Source organism: Dendrobium catenatum, unplaced genomic scaffold, assembly GCF_001605985.2.
Source record: "Dendrobium catenatum unplaced genomic scaffold, ASM160598v2 fragScaff_scaffold_716, whole genome shotgun sequence".
In the NCBI taxonomy this organism is placed as follows: Eukaryota; Viridiplantae; Streptophyta; class Magnoliopsida; order Asparagales; family Orchidaceae; genus Dendrobium; species Dendrobium catenatum.
The window spans coordinates 22,708,521-22,731,360 of NW_021319178.1; the positions used below are offsets into that span (position 1 = coordinate 22,708,521).

The window sequence follows — 22,840 nt, forward strand, 5'->3', positions numbered from 1 at the left end:
AAAAGACTCCTTTATAGCTTTTCAAGAGAATAGAGAGAGACAGGAGTACTTCCCTTATCTCTCACTTGGGGAGAGAGAGACCATCAATACAGTGCAATGGTCGACTTCATCAGTCGACTCGTTGGTGACTTATAATGCCATATTTTACAGGTCTCTACTGAGCACTTTTGGGTTGTGGTATCCACCTACCGCATTACAGTTAAATTCTAGGTTGAAGGGAGATCACCGTGATGGGAGATCTCACTGAGTTGCACACTTGCTATCTGCGAGCAGTACGTAAGGTGGCGACCACTATAGAGGAAGTCCTCCAACTAGATGTGGAGAGAAGTCCAAGTTTGAAGACTATGGAAGTAGCAAGGATATGTACTATCGAAGCCAAGTCGAGCAGGACCCTTAGAATAATTGCCTCCTTTAGTTAGGAGCACAGGAGAAAGCTGATCCATGACTTTAGGGGGATTTGGATTTCTTTGTATAGATGGCTGCGGGGATGCCCAAGATCAATGAAGAGGTCGCTTGCCATTGGTTGAACATAAAGAAGGGATGTTCGACTAATTAAACAGAAGATCAGGAAGATTGTTGCTATACTCATTGTGTGCATTAAGGAAGAGGTGCTAAAACTTGTAGATGCCAACTTCACAATAGTTGGATCTCAAATTTGGTAATGGTACAGAAGGCACTCGTAAATGGAGGATATGTGTGGATTTTATGAATCTGAACTTGTCATGCCTAAAGATATCTATTTGCTGCCAAGGATTAATGTTCTGGTTGACTTGACAGTTTCAATTATGAGCTTCTTGGATGCCTTAGGCTATCATGAGATGAAGATGCATTCAGGCAAATGCGGGAAGCTATCTTTTATTGCAAAATTCGTGTCCTTTGATTTGAAACATTGTTTAAAATTATGCAATATGAGGCTCATCTTATCATATATTTGATATAAAATTCCTGGAGGCTTACACCTCGAGTTTTTTTTAGTCATGTGCATCAATTTGGCTAAGGCGTACCTCACCTCATTAGCATGAGGCGTATACCTCACCATATTTATATATTTTTTTTACTAAAATTTATCTAAATCTCAAATTAAAGCCGTGAACAAATCACCCGTTCATGCACCCTTGAGCCGCAACAGCTTCCTCTTGACGGCCTCAACCTCCAACATGTTGCATCCGCCACATCCACCATCGTCGTAGTCCCCACTGAGGATTACTTAGAAGCTGCACATCACCACCACCTCTTCTAAATATATTGGAGTATTACTCTTTTTTATGTTGATGACAAACATTTATGAATGAGGATGATGATTGAAATAAATGTTGAAGAATCAAATTGCGAGACATTGACTCTATTGGATGAGGCAGGGGATAGACCAATTTGTTTTGACAATGACTTGAGGACACTCTTAGTGAAGATAGTGGAGATGATTTGTTGCCAATTTTTTCAGCTTTCTTTAGGAAATTATATGTGGATGAGTAGTGAATTGGGAATGAAGGAATTTATAGTTGAATTTAATTTTATATGATATCTTTATGCAAATTTTGTATTTTATATTATTTTGCTCTTGTAATATTTAGATTTCAATTCTATTTTATATAATTTATCAATTGTCATTTTACATTTTATGCAATTTTTTGTTTCATACTAAGAAGGGAGAAAGATATATGTATAAGTTAGCCAAACAAAGGGATAAGAGTAGTAAGGATTTAGTTCAAGTGAAGTGTATTAAAGATGAAGATCAAAAAATATTTTCCTTAGAAGATAATATTCAACAAAGGTGGATGAAATATTTTGCTAAACTTTTTAATGAAGATTGTGAAAATATGATTGACTTTAGTTTAGCACCCTAAATGAAAATAAAGATTTCTATTTTTATCGGCGTATTATTAAAATCGAAGTTAGAGAGGCTTTAAAGAAAATGAAATGTGAAAAAGCTGTTGGACTTGATGATATCCCATTAGATGTGTGGAAATTATTAGGAGATGAAGGAATTTCATTGCTTACTAAACTTTTTAATACTGTTTTGAAAACTAAAAAGATGTCAAATGAGTGGAGAATGAGTGTGTTAATTCCTATTTTTAAGAATAAATGTGATGCACAAGATTGTGTGAATTATATAGGAATTAAGTTAATGTGTCATACTTTAAAACTATGGGAGCGAGTATAAGTTGCGGTGTGATACTAATGTTTCTCAAAATAAATTTGAGAAACATGATGGGTAGGTTTACTATAGAAGCCATACATTTATTGAGAGGTTTGATGGAGAAATATAGAGAGAATGAGGATCTATATGTGATATTTATTGATTTAGAGAAAACACATGATAAAGTTCCAAGAGAAGTGCTATGGAGAGTTCTTGAAAAGAAAGGAGTTAATAACGCTTTTATTCAAATCATTAAAGCTATGTATGCATGAGCTTTTACTTGTGTTCAAACACAAGGTGGTTTAACCAAGTATTTTTCTATTTTGGTTGGATTACATCAAGGATCAGCCTTAAGCCCATATCTATTTTGCTTTAGTCATGGATGTTCTCACTAGACATTTGCGAAAGGATGTACCTTAGTGTATACTTTTTGCAGATGATATTCTTCTTGTTGATAAGACTAGAGAGGGGGTTAGGTAAACTTGAATTATGGAGGTCAACCGTAGAGTCTAAAGGTTTTCACTTGAGTAGATGTAAAACTAAATATATAGCGTAATTTTAGTAGTAATAAACTTAGTGAGGGGATTATGTCTTTGGACAATCAAGTCGTTAATAAGAGTACACGTTTTAGATATCTTGGATCTATTATTTAGAGTGACGATGAAATAGATGGGGATATTATTAACATAATTCAAGTTGGATGGTAGAAGTGGAGGAATGCATCGGGCTTGTTGTGTGATAGAAAAGTCCCCCTAAAACTTGAGGGAAAAATTTGTAAGATGGTGGTGAGACCCGCAATGCTTTATGGTTCTGAATGTTGGCCATTAAAAGAGAAGAATAATATTAAGTGTTATAATGATGAGGTTGCTTAGGTGGATTAGTGGCTTTACCCTTAGAGATAGGATACGAAATGAGCATATACATGATAAGGGTTGAGTAGCTCAAGTGGAAGATAAGATTAGAGAGAGCCACCTTAGATGACTTGGTCACATAAAACGACAACCTTTCAATGACCCGGTTAGGAAAGTAGAGGTATTAGATTTGACTTATGTTAAGAAAGGTAGACGCAGACTTAAAAGACTTGGTTAGAAAATATTAGCAATGATTTTTCTTTATTAGATTTAAACGAGAATTTGACTTTTAACAGGACACAGTAGAGAAAAAATATTCATGTAGCTGACCCCATGTAGTGGGACAAAAGCTTGATAATGCATGCAAATTTCATCTTAGTTTTATTTTGAACTTTATTGTAATTTGAATTTTAAATTTTTATGTTTTTTCTACCCTATGATGGAAGGAAACCAATGATCATGTGTAGGTTGTGCTCTTGGACATGCTATTCCTTTGGTGTGCTAGTTTCTTTGGTGACATGACTATTTTGTTGACTTGGGTTTGATCCAAGTTTCTTGGATGTGGTTTGGTTGATTCAGGTATGTGATGGCTGGAGATTGTTGGGCTTTAGTTGCCTTTATTCGGCTTATTTTCTGGTTCTGTGCATCCTGGGTACATTTCCCCTTTTTGCCTCTTCGTTTCCTCTGCCTGTCCCAATTCTTCCCCCTAGCGCCTGTTCGTTCGTTGGCTATTCCGCGTGCCCCTAAATGTGTTGCTCCAGGCGGTGGTCTTTTGGCCTTTTACCTCCCTCTATCTTATTGGTTTAAGTGGGCGGTTGTTTGGCTTTTTGGTTCCCTTTTTTCACCTATATAATGGGGCTGATTTGTGGCATTTGGAGCTAATTCTTGGTGAGTGATAAACACTAAAACCTAAGGGTTTCTTCTTTGATAGCTTGCGAGTTATGTTCCCCTTTCTCTTCTCCTCTATATAATTTCATCTCGGTGTATCTTTCTTCTAAAGCTTTTGAAGGTGTTGGTTGGCTGGTTTGTTAGCATTTGCCGGAGGAGTTTGTGGTGGACGTTGGCCCAAAGTTGCTGTGGTGGACCTTTAATTTGCATGTCTTTGAGCACTAATCATTTTACCTACTATTTCGATGCATGTGAGGTGACCACTAGCTGGTTGTTTTGAGGGTAGTTTTTATTTTTAATTTTCTTAGTGTTTAACTTCCATTTTTTTTCAAGTTTTTTTGGTGTTGGCTTACTTTAATGTTGAATTGATTCGGGTTCTACTCTACCTAGTGTTCTCCTTTGTTTGGTTTTGTCTGAGTTGCTTGCATCAGTAGAGGTATTAGATTTGACTTATATTAAGAAAGTTAGATGTATACCTAAAAAGACTTGGTTAGAAATTATTAGAAATGATCTTTCTTTATTAGATTTAAACGAGAATTCGACTTTTAACATGACGTAATGGAGAAAAAAGATTTATATAGCCGACCCCATGTATTGGGACAAAGGCTTGATGTTGTTGTTGTTACAATTTTTATTTCATATATATGCAGTTTAGTACTTCATAGTTCAATAAGAAGTTAACATTGTTATCCTTTTAACTTATTATTTAGGTTTTTAATAAAAATCGCTTTTAACCTTTATTTTCACTTTACACAATTTTTGAATTTTGAGGCTTACACCTCGAAATGCTTTGAGGTTTATGCCTCGCCTCATGAATAAAAATGTCTCTATACCTAATTACACAGTTTTAAACCTTGATTTGAAAATGTAGTATTGACCTATTATAGGATGATGAATAACGTTTTTAAAAATTAGACGGAGAGGAACATTGAGATATATTTAGACAGCCTCCTTGTAAAAAGCACGTCACTCTAGTAGCACATTAAAGATTTGAAAGAGATATTTGTCACCCTCGAAGAGTAACATGTGTCTGAACCCCATGAAGTGCACCATTGGGGCGGGTTCAGAAAAATTTTTGGGATTCCTTCTCACACTTTATGTCATCAAAGTAAACCCAGACAAAGTGAAAGCTATTATGGAAATGCAATAGCCCAAGACGGGCAATGAGGTTCAGTGACTCACCGTGCAAGTTGTTGGAATCAATCACTTAATTTCTCGACTTGATGAGAGATGCTCACCCATTTTCAATCAAGAGTACAAAGAAATTATGTTGAACTAAGGACTGCGACGACGCCATCTAGTAATTAAAATATCTTCTCACCTCATCAGCCCTACAACAAAGCCCACGATTAGAGAAATATTTGCTGCAATATCTAGGGGTGGTAAAGATGTCATCAGCTTGGTACTCGTAGTAAAAGAAGGAAATAATGACTTGTGTACTATATGAGTAAAACACTCAGGGACGCAGAGCAAAATGTATTCAATCATGGAGAGACTTGTATGGGCTTTAGTAAACTCGTCCATGTGTGTAATAACATGTATTTTAATCGAGTCAAATAATTTTTTTTTCAGAATTCGATATAAGTTTAAATCACAAATCATCTTAAATTATCATATCATAGATATTGTAGTGATTTATTTACACAAATTTTTTCATTATTTTTATGCATTGGTGCAAATTCTTAAGAAATTGATACATGTCGGTACAAGTGAGATTTTGGGACCGTTAGGTTTCTGTTTTACAAATCGATTTCTTTAATGTTTTTTTAAATAAAATGAGTTATTTTATGGATAATTTTTTATAATTTTTAGAACAAAAAAAGATTTATTTGAATTTTGCACTAAAATTAAATACATTATAATTATATCAATAACATAATATTATTTTATTATAATTATCCTAAACCATTAACATAAGCTTTTAATCCCCTATTCATTTTGGCTAATAGAGAAAAGAATTAGAGAAATAAGAGAAAGGAGAGGAGAGAAAAAAAAAAGCCTGAGTTTTGAGGTTATAGAGTAATTTTTGTCAGTCAATCCTATTGAGAGATTTACTCTTCTCATTCTAAGGAACCATTATCTTATTTCTGATTTCAATAATTAATATTTTTGATATTTTTCCTATTAAATTTGTATTTTTGTTACAAAAAATGAGGATAAATTCATATTGGTAAAATTTTAACCACGTAACTTTTGTTTAGTATAACCATCAAAATGCATGTTACAGATTTATTATTACTATATAGCTTTATTGATATTGTATTGATTTACTATCACTGTACATATTTGCTGTTATTGCATTACTTTACTGATACTGTTATTGATATGGTATCGATACTATTTGATACTATTGATTGATTTTTAATATTACTGATATTGATTCACTGTACTTATAATCATCACATGATATTCTAAGCATGTGATATACTGATAAGCATGTGATTTAAATATTAATTTGATTCTGATATAAAATAATTGAATAACATGTGCACATTTTTATAGGATTTTACTTTATTGATATGATTCCGACCGTTTTTATCGATTCTTTGATTTTACCGATTTATACAATTTCTTTACTAATTGATAGTATTGATACGACGACTAATTTATCAATATTACACCCGTACTGGTTTACTGGTTTTCTCACTGTACTGTTTTACTAGTTTTTGTACCTTATTATTTTACTATTTACAAATTCTACTATTACTGTATGTAAGTTTTACTATTTCTGCGCTGATTCTTAATCATATGATTGTTACTATTTATAAATTGACTGATGATATGCATATTGCTTTTTTTCCATGTTTTGAATTCAGTTATAGGAATTTAGTTGCTTGCGGGGCTGTTTAGCTCATTATATGTGATTTAAATGATTTCAGATTAGAGAATATGTTCAAGAGTGTCAAAATGATCAAGATTCCTCAAGCTCTATTTCTTTCTGTTGTTATTCTTTTGTACTCAGGATAGAGTTGTGATATGATTATATAGATCCTCAATAATGTATATGTTTTTTGAGAGAAATAATGATATGGATATTTTGAATTTTAGAATTTATTTCTATTATTTATATTGATAAAAAAAATTAAGTAGCTCTAGTTGTTGTTTATTAAAAGATAAATAAAAAAATAATTCTTCCAAATTAGATCATGGAATGTGACGAGGTTATTGTGGTCTTACTTTCAGGCCATCTAATCAAGTGGTAACTGACCACCCACTAAAAGTTATGCCTGCCAAACCATATCACTTTAGGAGATTACTTAAATGGTTAGTGGAGCTGAGCGAGTTCTAGATCACTTATATGCCAAGGATAGCCATCAAGGTTTTGACACTCGCTGACTTGTGGATTTCAACAATCAAGGCACTAAGTTAAAGGTGACAACTCCACAATAATGTTGGATGCTCTACGACAATGGTGCCTCAAGCAAATAGGAAATCGGTGCGGGTATGGTTCTACAAAGCTAGTCTGGAATCCAAGTCACTCAGTCAGTGAGCGTAGAGTTCAAAGTTACGAACAATTAAATCGAGTATGAAGCTTTGCTGGTTTGCTTGCGATTTACCACTGTGTTTGGGGTAACTCTATTAGTTTTTAATTTTTATTCATAGTTGATGGTGAATTAGATCGGTGGGGGATATGAAGTAAAAGATGAGCTATTTATGAGATGTTTATTTAGAGTAAAGTTGGAGATTAGAAAACTATAATATTGTAATATCTCCTAAATTCCATGAGAAAAGAGCTAACTTGTCGATCTACTTTTCAAGCAACAAAATCTTGATGGGAGACCAGTAGTGAGAATCATCTGTCTGACGATCGATAAGCAGGAAGTTATTCAAATTGAGAACAACAATTTGGCAAGTTGGATAGATTCATTCATGGAATACTTGAAGTTCGAAGTGATAAACACATAAGTTGGAGACTAGCAACAATTTAAATCAAGGTGGCGAACTACTTGGTCCATATGATATTATAGAGAGGATTGTCGCAGTGGCTTATCGATTGAAGTTATCCCGGACCACTATTATACTTTCGACGTTCCACGTGCTATAGATGAGGAGAGCTATTAGTGATGATGCATCTAATTCAAAGTTACTCGTGACATTGACAGAGTATTTGGAGGTGGTGTTAGAAACATTGGAGCTAGAAGGGTAATAAAAGGGATAGAGAGTAAGTGCTGAAAAAATGGAAGAACATACCCGACAATGACATCACATGGGAGTCATATGAGAGGGTGAAGCAGCAGTTTTTAGATTTCCACCTTGAGGATACGGTAGGTCTTTGAGAGGGGGTATTGTTACGCTAGAGGATGGCAGGAGCTATTCGGCCAGCCCATACTGACTAAACCCAGCAAAACCGTTGGGCGAGAACCAAAGCAGTAACAGGGAGGGGGTTTCAGCCCCCCTTGTGGGGCACATGAAAGTTAATATTCGTTATGTAAGGGAGGGAAAGAATTTTTAATATTTTTATGCTGCTAATTGATTAGGAAGGTTTCTTAAATTAGTTTTAGGTTAATTAGGAATGGTCTAATTATTTAAGAAGTTTTTCTAAAGTATGTTTATCTGATTAGGAAGGTTTTATTTATATTATTGTATTCTAGGGCTATTTAAGGGGGAGTTGTTTAGAGTTAAGTTTATGCTAATGCGGAGTTTTATTTCCTAGTGTTATTGTGAGTTCCTAGCGGCATCTAGGGTTTGTAGAAGAGCTGATTTATCTCTTGAATACTATATTAATTGCATTTTATTTCATTATTAGAGAGATAAACCAAAAATAAACCTTATCTTGGTGTTCCTATGTTTTTCTTCTCTTTTACTTGCTATTTTCGCTTACACATCGTATCAATGTTATTTATTGAACTATCGTAATGTTGGACTCATTGGTTTATGTTATGTACAATAAATGATTAAAATTAAACATTTGAAGAAGAATAGTTTTGAAGGACACTGAAGGTCTGTTTGTTTGTAATAACATGCTTTCATATTATGAATGATTTTTTGAGGATGATGATGAAGTTACATCATCGTAGTAGTAAGAGGAACCTTACAATATTAATTTTTTTAAATGTAGGAAGGAGCAAGAGCAACATAAATCAACAGTAAAGTAAGAGGAAACATTAATTAAAAAAAATGCATATAATTAAAACTGTAATCATCTACATAGTCATTATTTTAAATTTTAATTAATGTTCTTATTGATTTTTATTGATTAGGTAGAGAAATATGGTTGTGATCAAAGATGAGGAGGAAAATTAGGAGGATATTGACACAAGTGAGGATGAGAGAGCATGAAAATAATTCATTATAATGATGATTTTAATGAATACCCACTAAATATGGGAGTAGAGAATATTTTTGAATTTAAAAATTATAATGTTAATGTCGATCATTACTTGTTCAGGTTGATTTGGGAGTTGTTGGAGATTTATTAGTTTGATGTTAATTTAGTATTTTAATTTGACGTTATTATGGAGGGGATCTCGCTTCACTTTTTTTATTAATTTGATGCTTTGATTTTAAGGTTTTCATCTTAAGATGCCTTGAGGCTTGTACTTTGCCTATCAAGTAGAAAATTCTCAATATTTTGTTATGCAATTCAAATGTTGGCCAAGTCTTTCTCTTGTTTCAAGTTCTATATGCGTAGTACTCCCTATCTCCAAACAATGTACACGAAGTTTAGCATTTATCTTTCCTCTTCTCACTCCATCGATATTGATATTAGAATTTTTCATTTTTCTTTATTTTTTGTTCAATGAGCCACCTTTTTGTGCCTTTGCTAATTGCATCATCACGAACCCTTGTAATATGTGCTTTCCTTGCCAAAATAGAAAAAGCCATATTTTCCTTGTAAATCCTGTTAAAAAACAAATCTTGGAGGAAGAGAGATCTTGAATGCTATCTTGCTATTTGAATTTAATCCAACACCAATTCAATCAGCACAGTCTTCTCCTCCCTTGGCCTTGTCCACAATTACCAGCCAGCTGCAATTCTTGGTTAGCGAACCTCCCTGCCTACTTCTACCGCAAGAACAACTGCCCAGTTCTCTTGTTCTGGGGCCCAGTTCTCCTGCTTTATTGCAAGAACAGCTTCCACTACAACTGTCTTTGTTGCCTGGATCGAGAGCCAACTGCTCTCTTGGATGACTGCACTGTGAGAGAGCTCACAGGTTTTCTTTGAAGGGGAAAAATTGAATTTTATTCATTCACTTTCAAACAGTACAAGTCACCCCTATTATACTACAACAACCCAAGGGGTCAAAAAGATAAAGTAGCCTAAAATAAAGACTTAAACTAAAAATAGAATAACATGTCAAATAAGAACCAATATTTAACAATCTCCACCTTGGCTCTTGATTAGAAATGTGATAATTATCCAATGCTAGGATTTTTCCCTTACCCTCAACAAGTTTAAGCAATGCTGAAACTTATGATTTGGAAGAGCTTTGGTCAACACATCAGATGCATTATATTCTATAGATACATTCATAATCTCCACCATATCATTTGACACAATTTCTTTGTGAAAGTGAAACTTGACGTCTATGTGTTTAGTCCTTTCATGAACCATAGGCTCTTAGATAAGAACACAACACTTTGTTTGTCATAAAGAATCTTTACCAGTTTGCAAACCATAACATATACGATGCTTCCCATGGCATTCTGATAATGAATCTTGCTCATGTATGCCTTTTCTTCTTTCTCTTTGGGACTTTGATCCTTGCTAAGCTTGAAATGAGAGGCAAAAGAAGTAGAAACTGATTTTGACAAATCCATGTTGTATCTTTTCACCACACTATCAATGTAGGAGCCTTGGGATAACACTGACCTCGGCTCCCCTTCCTCTCAATTTCTTAAGATTCATGTCCATTTGGACAACCAAAGAAAGGAGCACACGAATTGATGTGTACTTTTGAACTGGTGAGAAGATTTCTTTCATAGTCCACCCCTTTTGTTGAGTGAATCTCCTTGCTACAAGCCTACCCTTGTATGCATACGAACCCCTTCTGTTATTTTGAATTTCCACCTACAAGTGACTAGCTTCTTCTCTCTTTGTTTCTCCACCAAGTCCCAAGTGTGATTCTTCCTTAAAGAGGCCATTTCCTCTTCCATAGAAAGTTTCCATTCACTTCTCTCCTCACACCTCATTGCTTCCTTGTATGAGGTAGGTTCATCACATTGCATAGAATCTGCTAATAAAGCATAAGAAATCACATCAGCAAATTTATACTTTTGAGGAACCTTGTTTACACGCTGAGATCTGTCTCTAGCCAGCCCATAATTCCTCCCTTGCAACTCCTCGATGGATTCCTTGATTTCTTTATTTTCAGCAGCAGCAACACCTTCAAGATGGCTGTCCAACATTTCTATTTCTAATTTCTCAATTTCAAGCTTAGCCATAGACATCATTCCTTCAAGAAAACTTTAGTAGGCCTCCAATCCAGCTGCTTTCCACAGAAATCAACCCATTTGCTTTCCACAGAAAATATTCCAGGAAAGGCTTCCACCGCCTACCACTTGCTCTCCTCCAGCTGCTATCCACAAAGAATAACCCAAAGAATCTTCCACCTCCTATTCACAGAGATCAACTAATAAAAATTTTTTCCACCTGCTATCCACAAAAAAAGCTTCTCCCCTGCTTGCTGTCTACAAAAACAACCTAATGTCTGCAGAAAAATAGCTTAGAATAGTTCCACCACTGGTCCTTCTTATCCTCCACCTGTTGTACACAAAAAACAACCCAAGAAAGGTCTTCCCTATGGGTTGCCTTTTCTCCTCCACCTGCTTTGCACAAAGAGTAGCCTAGGAAATGTCTTCCCCGCCAATTGCCTCTTCTCCTCCTGTTGCTTTCCACAAAGAACAACAAAGAAACTCCACCTCTTGGCTGGAATTTCTTTTTCTTGATTTCAATAAACACCTTCCTCATTCCCCTTGATCTTTCTTGACCAAGCTCTGATATCACTTGTTTAATATAATCCTTGGAGGAAGAGATATCTTGAATGCTATCTTACTGTTTTGAATTGAATCCACCAACAATTGAATTAGTTCATTCTTCTCCTCCCTTGGCACCGTCCATAGCAACCAGCCATATACAGTTCTCGGTTAGCCAGCATCCCTTCCTACTTCTGCCGCAAGAATAGCTGCCCAGTTCTCCTGTTCTGCCGCTCAGTTCTCCTGCTTTGCTGCGAGAATAGCCTCCACCTTAGCTGTCTTCCTTGCCTAGACCGAGAGCCAACCGCTCTCTTGGATTATTGCTCATAGGTTTGTCTTAGAAGGGGGAAAACAGAAATGATTTTTATTCATTCACATTCATTTATCTTCAAACAATACAAGTCACCCCTATTTATACTAAATAACCCAATGGGGCAAAAAGGTAAAATAACCTAAATCAAAGAATTTAACTAAAAATTGAATAACATGTTAAATAAGAACCAATATCTAACAAATCCTATTTGTGAAACTCTCACTATCACAATCCGCAGATTATTATTTCTCTCATTCCTTGACTTGGAACTTGCTTAACGTTATGGATCTTGATTCACCGTAATCTTGTACTAATATCTTGATTTACTGTAATCTTCTACTTCTATACTCTTCTTGCCAAACTGCATGACCTTATGCTGCTACCCTCCACCCAACGTCTTTGTAGTTTACCCACATATTTATCTTAACTTCAAACCCCACTTCCTACACATTCACCTCTCTTGGTTCTTCTCCCAAACCCACCATTTGCCTTGTTGTGCTCCCAGCTGCAAAAATCTCACCGCACATCTTTGCCTGGAATGACCCCTTGCTATGTCAATGTTGTTGATCTTTCTTATTCTCTTCAAAGATCATCTGATGGAGACTCACCACTTGATTTCCCTTGGGGACAGCATTGTTGATGATTTCTTCTATCATTGAATGGAACCTTGAGCTTCGAGAATTGTGCTATCTTTCTCTCTGCATTGGGAATTTTCAACTGAAACTCTTAGAAGTCTCTCTCCACCGACTTCTAAAGCTTTAAAGGCATCATATAATGGTATAAAAAGGTCATCAATATGTAACTGGCATAGTCTTCATTATTCTTTGTCTTATCTTTTTCAGATCTCGTCACCTACTTATAGAATGCTATTATGATTCCTATTACTCATCTACTTTGATGATGCATGCTATGAAAAGCCTTGAATTGGTTTTAATTAAGTATTCAGTGGGTTATGCAATGTGGTAAACCTTCTCAAATGTACACTTCACTTATTTCCATGAAATCCATTATACAGGTTTCACAAATTCCTTTGACCTCACAAATCTTAAAATCTTTTTCAATTTAACAGTACGTGCCAAAACTAGATGATGTTTCTCTCTGTGATATTGGTTCTCATGAATATTCTTATGATGATAAATCTCTCTCTGATGATGATTCTTATGATGATTTTTATGATGATAGATTCCTCGCTGATGGTCGTTATGAAGATATTTATGATTATACTATCTTTTTTTATAATTATGAACAAGATAATTATGAGCTATCAACACCTAACTTTATGACTGTGTATAAGGTTGATGCTAATATATCATTAGAGGTTGAGCTAAATTTTTTGTTCAATGAAGTGCCTGAGAATATTGTTTAGTAAGGAATAGTGTTTTATGCAGATATCGTTAAAGATTTTTCTCTGGTTCATCTATCATTATCTTAGAGTTATATGCTAATTTAGATTATTACATCTTTCTTAAATCACTCCTATTAAAGAATGAGTTTGCTTTATTGCTTGGACACTCTATTAGGCAATCTAGTTTTAGTGTCCCCGCCACCATGTCTACAACAAACAAACTTATCTAGGGAAGAGGTCTTTCTTGGTTGGAGAAATTGATATTGTACAATTCAACTAATTTAGTAAAGAAAGACAATTTTTTCAATCAATCAAGAGAAGGTAAACTACGCTGCAAAGGTGAACTAAATCATTTTCAAGCCTTTTTTGAAACCATATTTAATTATGGTTGATTTTTTATTTTATTTTTTATTTAATTTATTATTTTGGGCTGAATTTTCTTCTTTTGGTAATATTGGGGTTGAATTTGAATGTTTGGTAGGATAAAGTTTGACCGGGGATAGGATTAAATTCAATTCTAACTAATTGACCTTATCCTTATAATCCCATTTTTATAAATCGGGATTGATGGCTTATAATAGATAATTGATTATTGATTATTGATTATTGATTCATGTCATTATTGATTATTGATTATTGATGAATAAAAAATATTAGTGAGGATGTGAGATCAATTGAATTTTCTGTCTCTTGCCCATGGTGTTCTTTCTCCCTGTCTTCAAGTTGTGTATGGCGATTTCTCTGTTTTCTCCTCCCTCTTCCCCCTCCATTAGTTAGCATTTATTCAATGTTTCTGTTTGCTTACAATTTCCTGTAATCTGCAGTGCTTATAGAAATCTTCGTACAGATACATCTTGACAATGTAAAAATTTTTATGATGATAAATACATATTAAAGTATCTTAATAGTATCAGTAATAAAGTTTGTGTTTGTTAATAACAAGAAGCATAAAAGGGTTTTTGTTATCTCCTTCTCTTGTGGCTATTTGTCTTTCTGCTTCGCAAAGTTTCCTGAGTTTATTTATACATTTCAGGAAAGAAGGACTGTCTTCTCTTGTTGAATACAATCAAAAAAAAATTTTTGATGTCAAGCTAAAGGAGATGAAGTCAGCATTGAAAACACAAATTGAAGAGGAGACTGATATTTCTGAAGTTATAGAGGCCATGAAGCTGCAAGTTAGGGATTCTAATATGCCTGATATTGAGGTTGTCCGCTTGCTGTGGGATGTACTAATGGATGCAGTTCAGTGGTCTGGAAAGAACCAGCAACAGAATGCTAATGCGGCACTACGTCAGGTTAGCTATGCCATGTTTCTTGCCAGCTAAACCCTTTCCTGGATCGCATGATGGCCATTTTGTGCATAATACTCCTGATTTAAACAATTTAACTACCTTTACTTGAAGCACTGGATTTATTCATATGCTTTTTAATTGCTTGATGGTTGGACATGCCTTGGAAATCTTTTTGCACAGTATTTATCAGATCCCCTTGTTGAAGATGTTCATGAGTTAAAATAAATTGTTAAATAGTCATCGCGCTTTTAGTTTCAATTGGGATGATCAATCTCATGCAAGAAAAAAGAAGGATGCTCACTGACATGCTATGAAACGTTTGTTCATAAATCATATTACGACTTTGAAAGAGTAAAAATTTTTTGGTTACGTATATGTGGGTACATCTCTTGTTGTCCGGAGAACTTGACATCATTTACATCTTCTTTCCTAGTTTGACCAGAAAATAAGTTTAAATTATACTTCTAACCACTTGTTTTCTTATTATACAGGTTAAAACGTGGGCTGAACTTTTAAATGCTTTTTGTACAAGTGGGAAGTTGGAACTTGAACTTATTTACAAAGTTCAGGTCCAATGTTATGAGGATGCCAAACTGATGAAGATATTCCCAGAAATTATTAGATCCCTTTATGATCAAGATGTATTGGCTGAGGATACAATTCTTCTTTGGTTTCGCAAAGGTTCAAACCCAAAGGGAAGGTATAGAATTTTCTTTTTGTTGTGCACATTTGTTTAAATGATGTGGCCTTTTCTTCTATTTTCCTATAGGGTAGGAGGGGAGGAAAAATCCAAGGGGAGGGGGAAGTGGTGGTTGAAAAAATTAGCTTAGAAGTAAAATCTTGTATAAGGGATTTCACTTTGTCGTGTTTCTGCTAGTTTAAATTAAAAAGTATAGATCTACTAAGTGGATCAATATAGAATCCTTCATAGGTCCTGTGCAATCTGTTCGATTCAAGTTTGTTTGTGGCTCATAATAGACCTTACTAGCCGACGAGTTCTGGGGGTTCGACTTGAGAACCTGTGTGAGAATGGAGAGAGAGAAAGATAGTTTGAAATTCTATGGGAAATAATCTATTAACTCAAATGCCTATAAAAAAAAATAAAACTATAAAAATAACAAACAATATTAAGCCTTTATCCCATTACGAGGGGTCGGCTACATGAATTTTTTTCTCCATGGTGTTGGTTAAGAGTCAAATTTTCATTTAAATCTAATAAAAAAGTTATTTTTAATATTTTCTAAGCAAGGCTTTTTAGGTCTACCTCTACCTTTCTTAATATAAGTTAAATCTAATACATCTACTCTTCTAACTCGTTATCGGAAGGCCGACATTTTATATGACCAAACCATCTAAGGCGATTCTCTCTAATCTTATTTTTCGTTGCAGCTACTTCAACCCTTTCACGTGTATACTCATTTTGTATTATGTCTCTAAGAGTAAAGCCACCCATCTAGTTGAGCATCTTTATTTATACAATACTTAAGTTAATTTTATGCTAATCTTTTAATGGCCAATATTTTGCGCTATAAATCATTGCAGGTCTCACCACCATCTTATATAATTTTTCCCTTAAGTTTGAGGGGTACTTTTCTATCACACAACATGCCCAATGCATTCCTCCACTTCAGCCATCCAACTTGAATCCTACCATAGTTTAAAATTGCGCAATCAGAAGGGCGCCTCAAGGCGTGCCTCTGCGCAATTCTGGGCAAAATCGCCTCATTGCTTAAGCTTTTTTGGATCTTCATGAGGCGTACGCCTCGTTCACTGTGAGGCGCGCTTCTGAGGCTGAATTGCGCAATTCAGTGTGAGGCGCACGCCTCTAATAACCGGGACCCACTCACCTAAGTCTAAATGAAATAATACTTCTTTCCTCCCCTCTCCTATCAGCCATACCTGAACCCGAGTGGAAAAAAAAGCCGTAGGCCGCAAGCTCTTTCGAACGATGCTCGGCCTCCCTTCCCGCCGCCTCTCCCGCCGGCGTCGCCTCACTCTGGCGATCTTGAAGTGTCCGGCCGCCCTCTAGAAGTCCACAACCAATTTTAGGTAATTTTTTTTAGTTAAATGAAAGATTTTCAAGTGAAAGAAAATCTAGGGTTTTTGATTTTTTGTTTGTTTTCGAATTTTTGCATTAAGAAACATGGTTTAGAGGCAAGGAAAAAACAAATACGTCATTGCGGCGTGACCCTTCTTGGAAATATAATGTGCAAGTTGATGTAGGAGGCGGCGAGAAGACATTTGTATTTAAAATGCAATTTTTGTGATAAGGTGGTGAAGGGAGGAGTAACTCGCATAAAGGAACACTTATCTAGCTCATATAAAAATGTTGCACCTTGTGCGAATGTTCCGGGTAACGTGGAGGAAATTACAACTTATATGAAAAAGAGTACGACGGCCAAACATTTACAACAAGAGCAATTTGATGAAAGGGTTGAACATGGTGCTTATCTCGGGAGCGAGAGTGGAAAGGGCTCTTCCTCCACTATACATAAAGAGGTGCACGAGATCCTATGGACCAGTATATAATTAATCCAGGAGAGGATAGAGGACAAGCACAGATGATACCTGCTGCTGGTACCAGAGATGGTCGACGATAGGTTTGCATGGATATTAGCATAAATCTTTTTTAGAATGCCATACCATTTAATGGTGCGACATCGCCGGCTTACTTCAATATGTTGTGGTCTGTAAGGTTGTATGGGAGAGGGTTGAAAGCACCTTTTATGTACGAGTTGCGAACATGGATTTTGAAGGAGCTGCAGAACATAGAGCAGAGCATTGATGAGATTAAACGGACATGGATTGAGACTAGTGTTTCCATTATGTCAGATGGATGGTCTGACATGAAGAGCAGGAGCTTGATTAATATTTTTGTCAACAATCCCTACAGCATAGTATTTTTACGATCAGTTGAAGCTTCAGATGAAGTTAAAAATGCTGAATTTATTTTCAATTTACTAGATGGGGTTGTTGAAGAGATTGGGGAGCAATTGGTTGTTCAGGTGGTGATTGAAAATGCCAGTACATATAAAGTAGATGGTTAAATGTTGATGGAGAAGAGGAAACACCTGTATTGGACCCCCTACGCAGCACTATCAATCTCATATTGGAGGAACTTGGTGATTTACCTCAACACAAGAGCGCTCTTTCTAGGGCTAAGAAGATCACAAAGTTTATATACAATCACTCATGGATCTTAGCCTTATTGATAAATTTTTCGAAGAAGGAAATCATTCGCCCTGTAACCACTGGGTTCGTTATTACGTTTGTTCACTGCAAATCATTTTCAATTCCTAATGCAAATTTATTTTACAGGTTTGCCATATCTTATTTAACACTACAGAGCCTGCTGGATGTAAGACAACCTCTTGAAGCAATGTTTACATCAACACAATGGCTTAATTCTGCGTGGGGGAAGAAAACTGAGGGGAAGAACATAAGAAGGCTAATTCTAAATGATAAATTTTGGGCTATTCTGACCTATGCCATATTGAGCACGAGACCCTTGATACAAGTTCTACATTTAGTGAATGCCGAGAAGAAACCAACCATGAATTTTATTTATAATGCTATGGATTAGGTCAAGGAGTTGATTGCACATAACTTGGGAGGAGAGGAGGCAAGTTATAGAGAGATTTGGGATATCATTAATGCTCGATGAGAGGTTCAGTTACATCGTCATCTACATGCAGTAGCGTATTATCTCAATCCTCAATTTTAATATTCAGAGTGAAAATCCTCAAACTCGGAGGTGAAGCTTACTTGTATCATTGCATGGAACGAGTAATACCAGGCCAAACCGTCAGGGAGCTTGCAGATTTACAACTTGTTTTATTTCGGAATAGGGAGGGATTTTTTGGTTTGTAAGCAGCAAAATCAACTATTGTCAAGCGGTCTCCAGGTATACTTATTTTTGTAAATGCATAACACTTTAATATGTTATGATTATCATTTTTCTTTTTGAAAATAGTTGAATGGAAGATCCAATTTTGTGATTCAATTCATGATTTACAGAGTTTTGCTGTTAGAGTTTTGGGCCTCACTTGTTCTTTTTCTGAGTGTGAGCGAAACTGGAGTATATATTGTCAAGTGCAAACAAGAAAAGAAATCGACTTTCAACACTCAAAATGAACTCCCTTGTGTATTTTATGCACAACAAGAGGTTGAGAGAAAGGAGGTTGAGGAACAAGGGGTTGAAGGATGATGAGGACCCGTTGGTGTGTGATGATGTGGCATTTGATAATGAGTGGTTCATAGATGATGAGATAGATTTACCATTACAGACTTGCAACTAGAGGATCTAAGTGTGGATGTCTTGAGGGGCGAAACAGATCAAGTGGCATATCCACTACTACCACAACACACACATCCACTAGTTATGCAGCACAACAACCAAATAAAGATATTACACAACTTTTTATATGCTATTACATTATATTTATATCAAGTGAGCAATTAATATGATAATCATCATTCTTATTGAATAGAGAAGAGAAAAGTGAGTCACATTGAAGATGATGAAGATATGACATTCATAAATACAATTGGAGAAAAAGATTCCCTTGAAGACCCATTTAGTGATGGAACATGATTGGATTTTATATGTTCTTTTTTATTTGTACTTTGAGAGTTTTGATAGACTAATATTTTATGATTATGTACTTTGGAATATGATTTTATTGCATATATTTTTTTACTTTCCACTAATTTCACTTGTCATTTAGATATTTTTATTGTATGATAGAATCTTATTATTATTTATCTGCTATAACCTTTAAATTCTCATTTACGCAATTCTTCGTCCGTGAGGCTTACGCCTCACACCGCCTCAGGCTTACGCCTCGCCTCACGGACGAAAAACACCTCGAGGCTTATTTACTCAATCTTAAACCTTGAATCCTACTAATAATATCCCCATTTATTTTACAATTACTCTGAATAATATTCCCAAGATATCTAAAATATGTACTCTTATTAATGACTTGATTGCCCAAAGTCACTATCCTCGCAATAGATCTATTATTTATAAAATTACACTATTATTCTATTTTAGATTTAGTCAAATGAAAACCTTTAAGCTCTAATATTGACCTCCATAATTCAAGTTTACCTTCAACTCTCTCCCTAGTCTTATCAACTAGAAGAATATCATCAACAAAAAACATACAACAGTGTACATTCTCTTGCAAATGTCTAGTAAGAACATTCATAAGTAAAGCAAAAAAGTTATGGGCTTAAAACTAATCCTTGATGTTATCCAAACACATTGTGTTTGAACACCAATAACATCTCTTGCTTACATATCCTTAATTACTTGAATATAAGCATTATTAACCCCTTTTTTCTAGAGCTCTCCATAGCACTTCTCTTGGAACTTTATTTTATGCTTTCTCTAAATCAATAAATATCATATGTAAATCCTCCTTTTTCTCTATATACTTCTCCATTAAACCTCCCAATAAATATATAGGTTCCATAGTAGACCTACACAACATGAATCAAAATTGATTTTGAGAAACATTAGTATCACTTCATAACCTATTATGCACAGACACGAACACAGCGACACGGATACGACACGACACGGACACGAGACATGTTAATTATTGGAAATATAGGACACAATATTATAATTTTTATATTTTAAAAATAATGTATAAAAATTCAATAAGTATAGTTTTAAAAATAAATAAATAAAATCATTTAACTAGAATTTGTGTTAAAAATGATTAGTATTAGGATGTCGAGAGTCATGCATCGATGTCGTTTAGCAGTCACCGAGAGAGGAGATGAAAATACCTTCACTGCCAAAAAGAAATGAAAATGAGAATATTAGATGAATGGGTATTAAGTACTGACGTTGATTTGGTGTTGTGTGTAGAAAATAAGAAATTTAGTTTAAATTCTGCCAAATACAAAAAATAATATTTTAAAAAAATTCATAAAATATTTAAGATACGTGTCTGACACGCATGTCCAATTTGTATCTAATATTTTTTTAATCGGACACTCCTTTCGACGTTAACACTACCGTTGCCAGGTCTCAAGTCCTGGATGAAAAAAGTGGAGGGTTGCGTTAGGTAGTCAACAACCAGTGTAAAACTTGTCGAATAATAATGACATGAATCCTTTAAGAAATTGTGTTAATGCTAGGGCGTCTCCTGGAAGCGACGCGCTGTATGGCCTGAATACAGTGACAAACGTGCTAGGGCCGCTGCACCGGCGCCCGGGTGCAGTATTAAATATGCAAGGGCTTTCACATCAAGGACGGATGTGGGCGAAGAAGCTAGTTCATCAAAACTAAAATTAGGATATGAACTTGGAATATAGGTTCCCTTACAGAAAAATTAATGGAATTAATATATATTATGATTCATAGGAAGTTAAATATTTTGTGCATTCAGGAAACTAAATGGGTTGGAGAGAAGGCTAAGGAAATTAATAGTTTAGGATTTAAAGTTTGGTATTCGGGTAGGAGTCGTACTATAAATGGTGTAGGTGTTATTATAGATAAGAGTTTAAAAGATAATGTTATAAAAATTAATAGGATTAGAGATAGAATTATAGCTTTAAAGATTGTTGTTGATGATAAGATTGTTAATATTATAAGTGCTTATGCTCCTTAAGTAAGTTTGAATATGAGTTCTAAATTACATTTTTTGAATAAGTTAGAAAAATTAATATAAAAGATACCTCTTGAAGAAAGAGTTTTTATTGGAGGAGATTTAAATGAACATGTTGGTAGAGAGGTAGATGATTTTAAAAGCATTCACAGTGGCCATGGGTTTGGAACGACGAATGAAGGTGGCAAGATCATATTGGATTTTTGTTTGACATATGATTTTTCAATTGCTAATACCTTATTTTGAGAAAAGGAATGAACATCTCATCACTTATAAAAATGGATATAGTACAACCCGGATTAATTATTTTTTTATTAAAAAATTAAATCATTTAGATTGCAAAGATTGTAAAGTTATTCCGAGTGAAAATTTATGTATCAAACATCGATTATTAGTTTTAGATTTTAAGATAAAGGGGCATAAAATAAAAAATAAAGTTAAATGATTTTCTAGGATTAGATGGGGGCATTTAAAGAATATTAATAAAAATATTTTTGAGAATAAGATTTTAGATCTTAAAATTGTCTGTGCATAAGGATGCTAATGTTATGTGGGAAAAGTGGCTAGTGATATTAAGAATATTGCAAAAGATATCCTTGGAGTTCAAAGGGAAAAACTCCTAATAGTAAAAATAGTTGGTGGTGGAATCCAAATGCGTAATAAGAGATTAAAAATAAGAAGTTTTGTTATAAAAATTGGTTTAATTTTAAAATTCTGATAATTAGGAAATATATAAAGTGGATCGTAAGGATGCTAAGAAAATAATATGCGATGCAAATACATTAGCTTTTAGTGATTAATATAATAGATTAGATACTAAAGAGGGAAATATATATATATATATGTTAGCCAAACAAAGAGATAGGAATAGTAAGGTTTTAGTTTAAGTGAAGTGTATTAAGGATGAAGATCAAAAAATACTTTTCTTAGAAGATGATATTCAATAAAGGTGGATGAAATATTTTGCTAAACTTTTTAATGAAGATTGTGAAAATAAGATTGACTATAGTGACCTTAGCACCCTAAATGAAAATAAAGATTTCTGTTTTTATCGGCGTATTAGTAAAATTGATGTTAGAGAGGTTATAAAGAAAATGAAAGGTGGAAAAGCTGTTTGACCTGATGATATTCCAATAGAGGTGTGGAAATGCTTAGTAGATGAAGGAATTTAATGGCTTACTAAACTTTTTAATACTATTTTGAAGACTAAAAAGATGCCAGATGAGTGAAGAATTAGTGTGTTAATTCCTATTTTTAAGAATAAAGGTGATGCACAAGATTGTGCGAATTATAGAGGTATTAAGTTAATGTGTCATACTTTAAAACTATGGGAGCGAGTTATGCAGCATAGGTTGAGGTGTGATACTAATGTTTCTCAAAATCAATTTGGATTCATGCCGGGTAGGTTGACTATGGAAGTCATACATTTATTAAGAGGTTTGATGGAGAAATATAGAGAAAATAAGGATGAT

The 22,840-nt window shown here is 34.6% G+C and overlaps 1 protein-coding gene across 1 annotated transcript in view; it reads left to right on the forward strand.

Annotated features, from left to right (window-relative positions):
• The window catches only part of LOC110097232 (basic leucine zipper and W2 domain-containing protein 2), a 39,569-nt gene that overhangs the window by 11,617 nt on the left and 5,112 nt on the right, over positions 1-22,840 (forward strand). The window contains exons 2-3 of the mRNA XM_020823496.2: positions 14,484-14,745; positions 15,234-15,442. Of these exons, the coding sequence (XP_020679155.2) occupies positions 14,484-14,745; positions 15,234-15,442 (471 nt within the window). The remainder of the gene's footprint in view (positions 1-14,483; positions 14,746-15,233; positions 15,443-22,840) is intronic.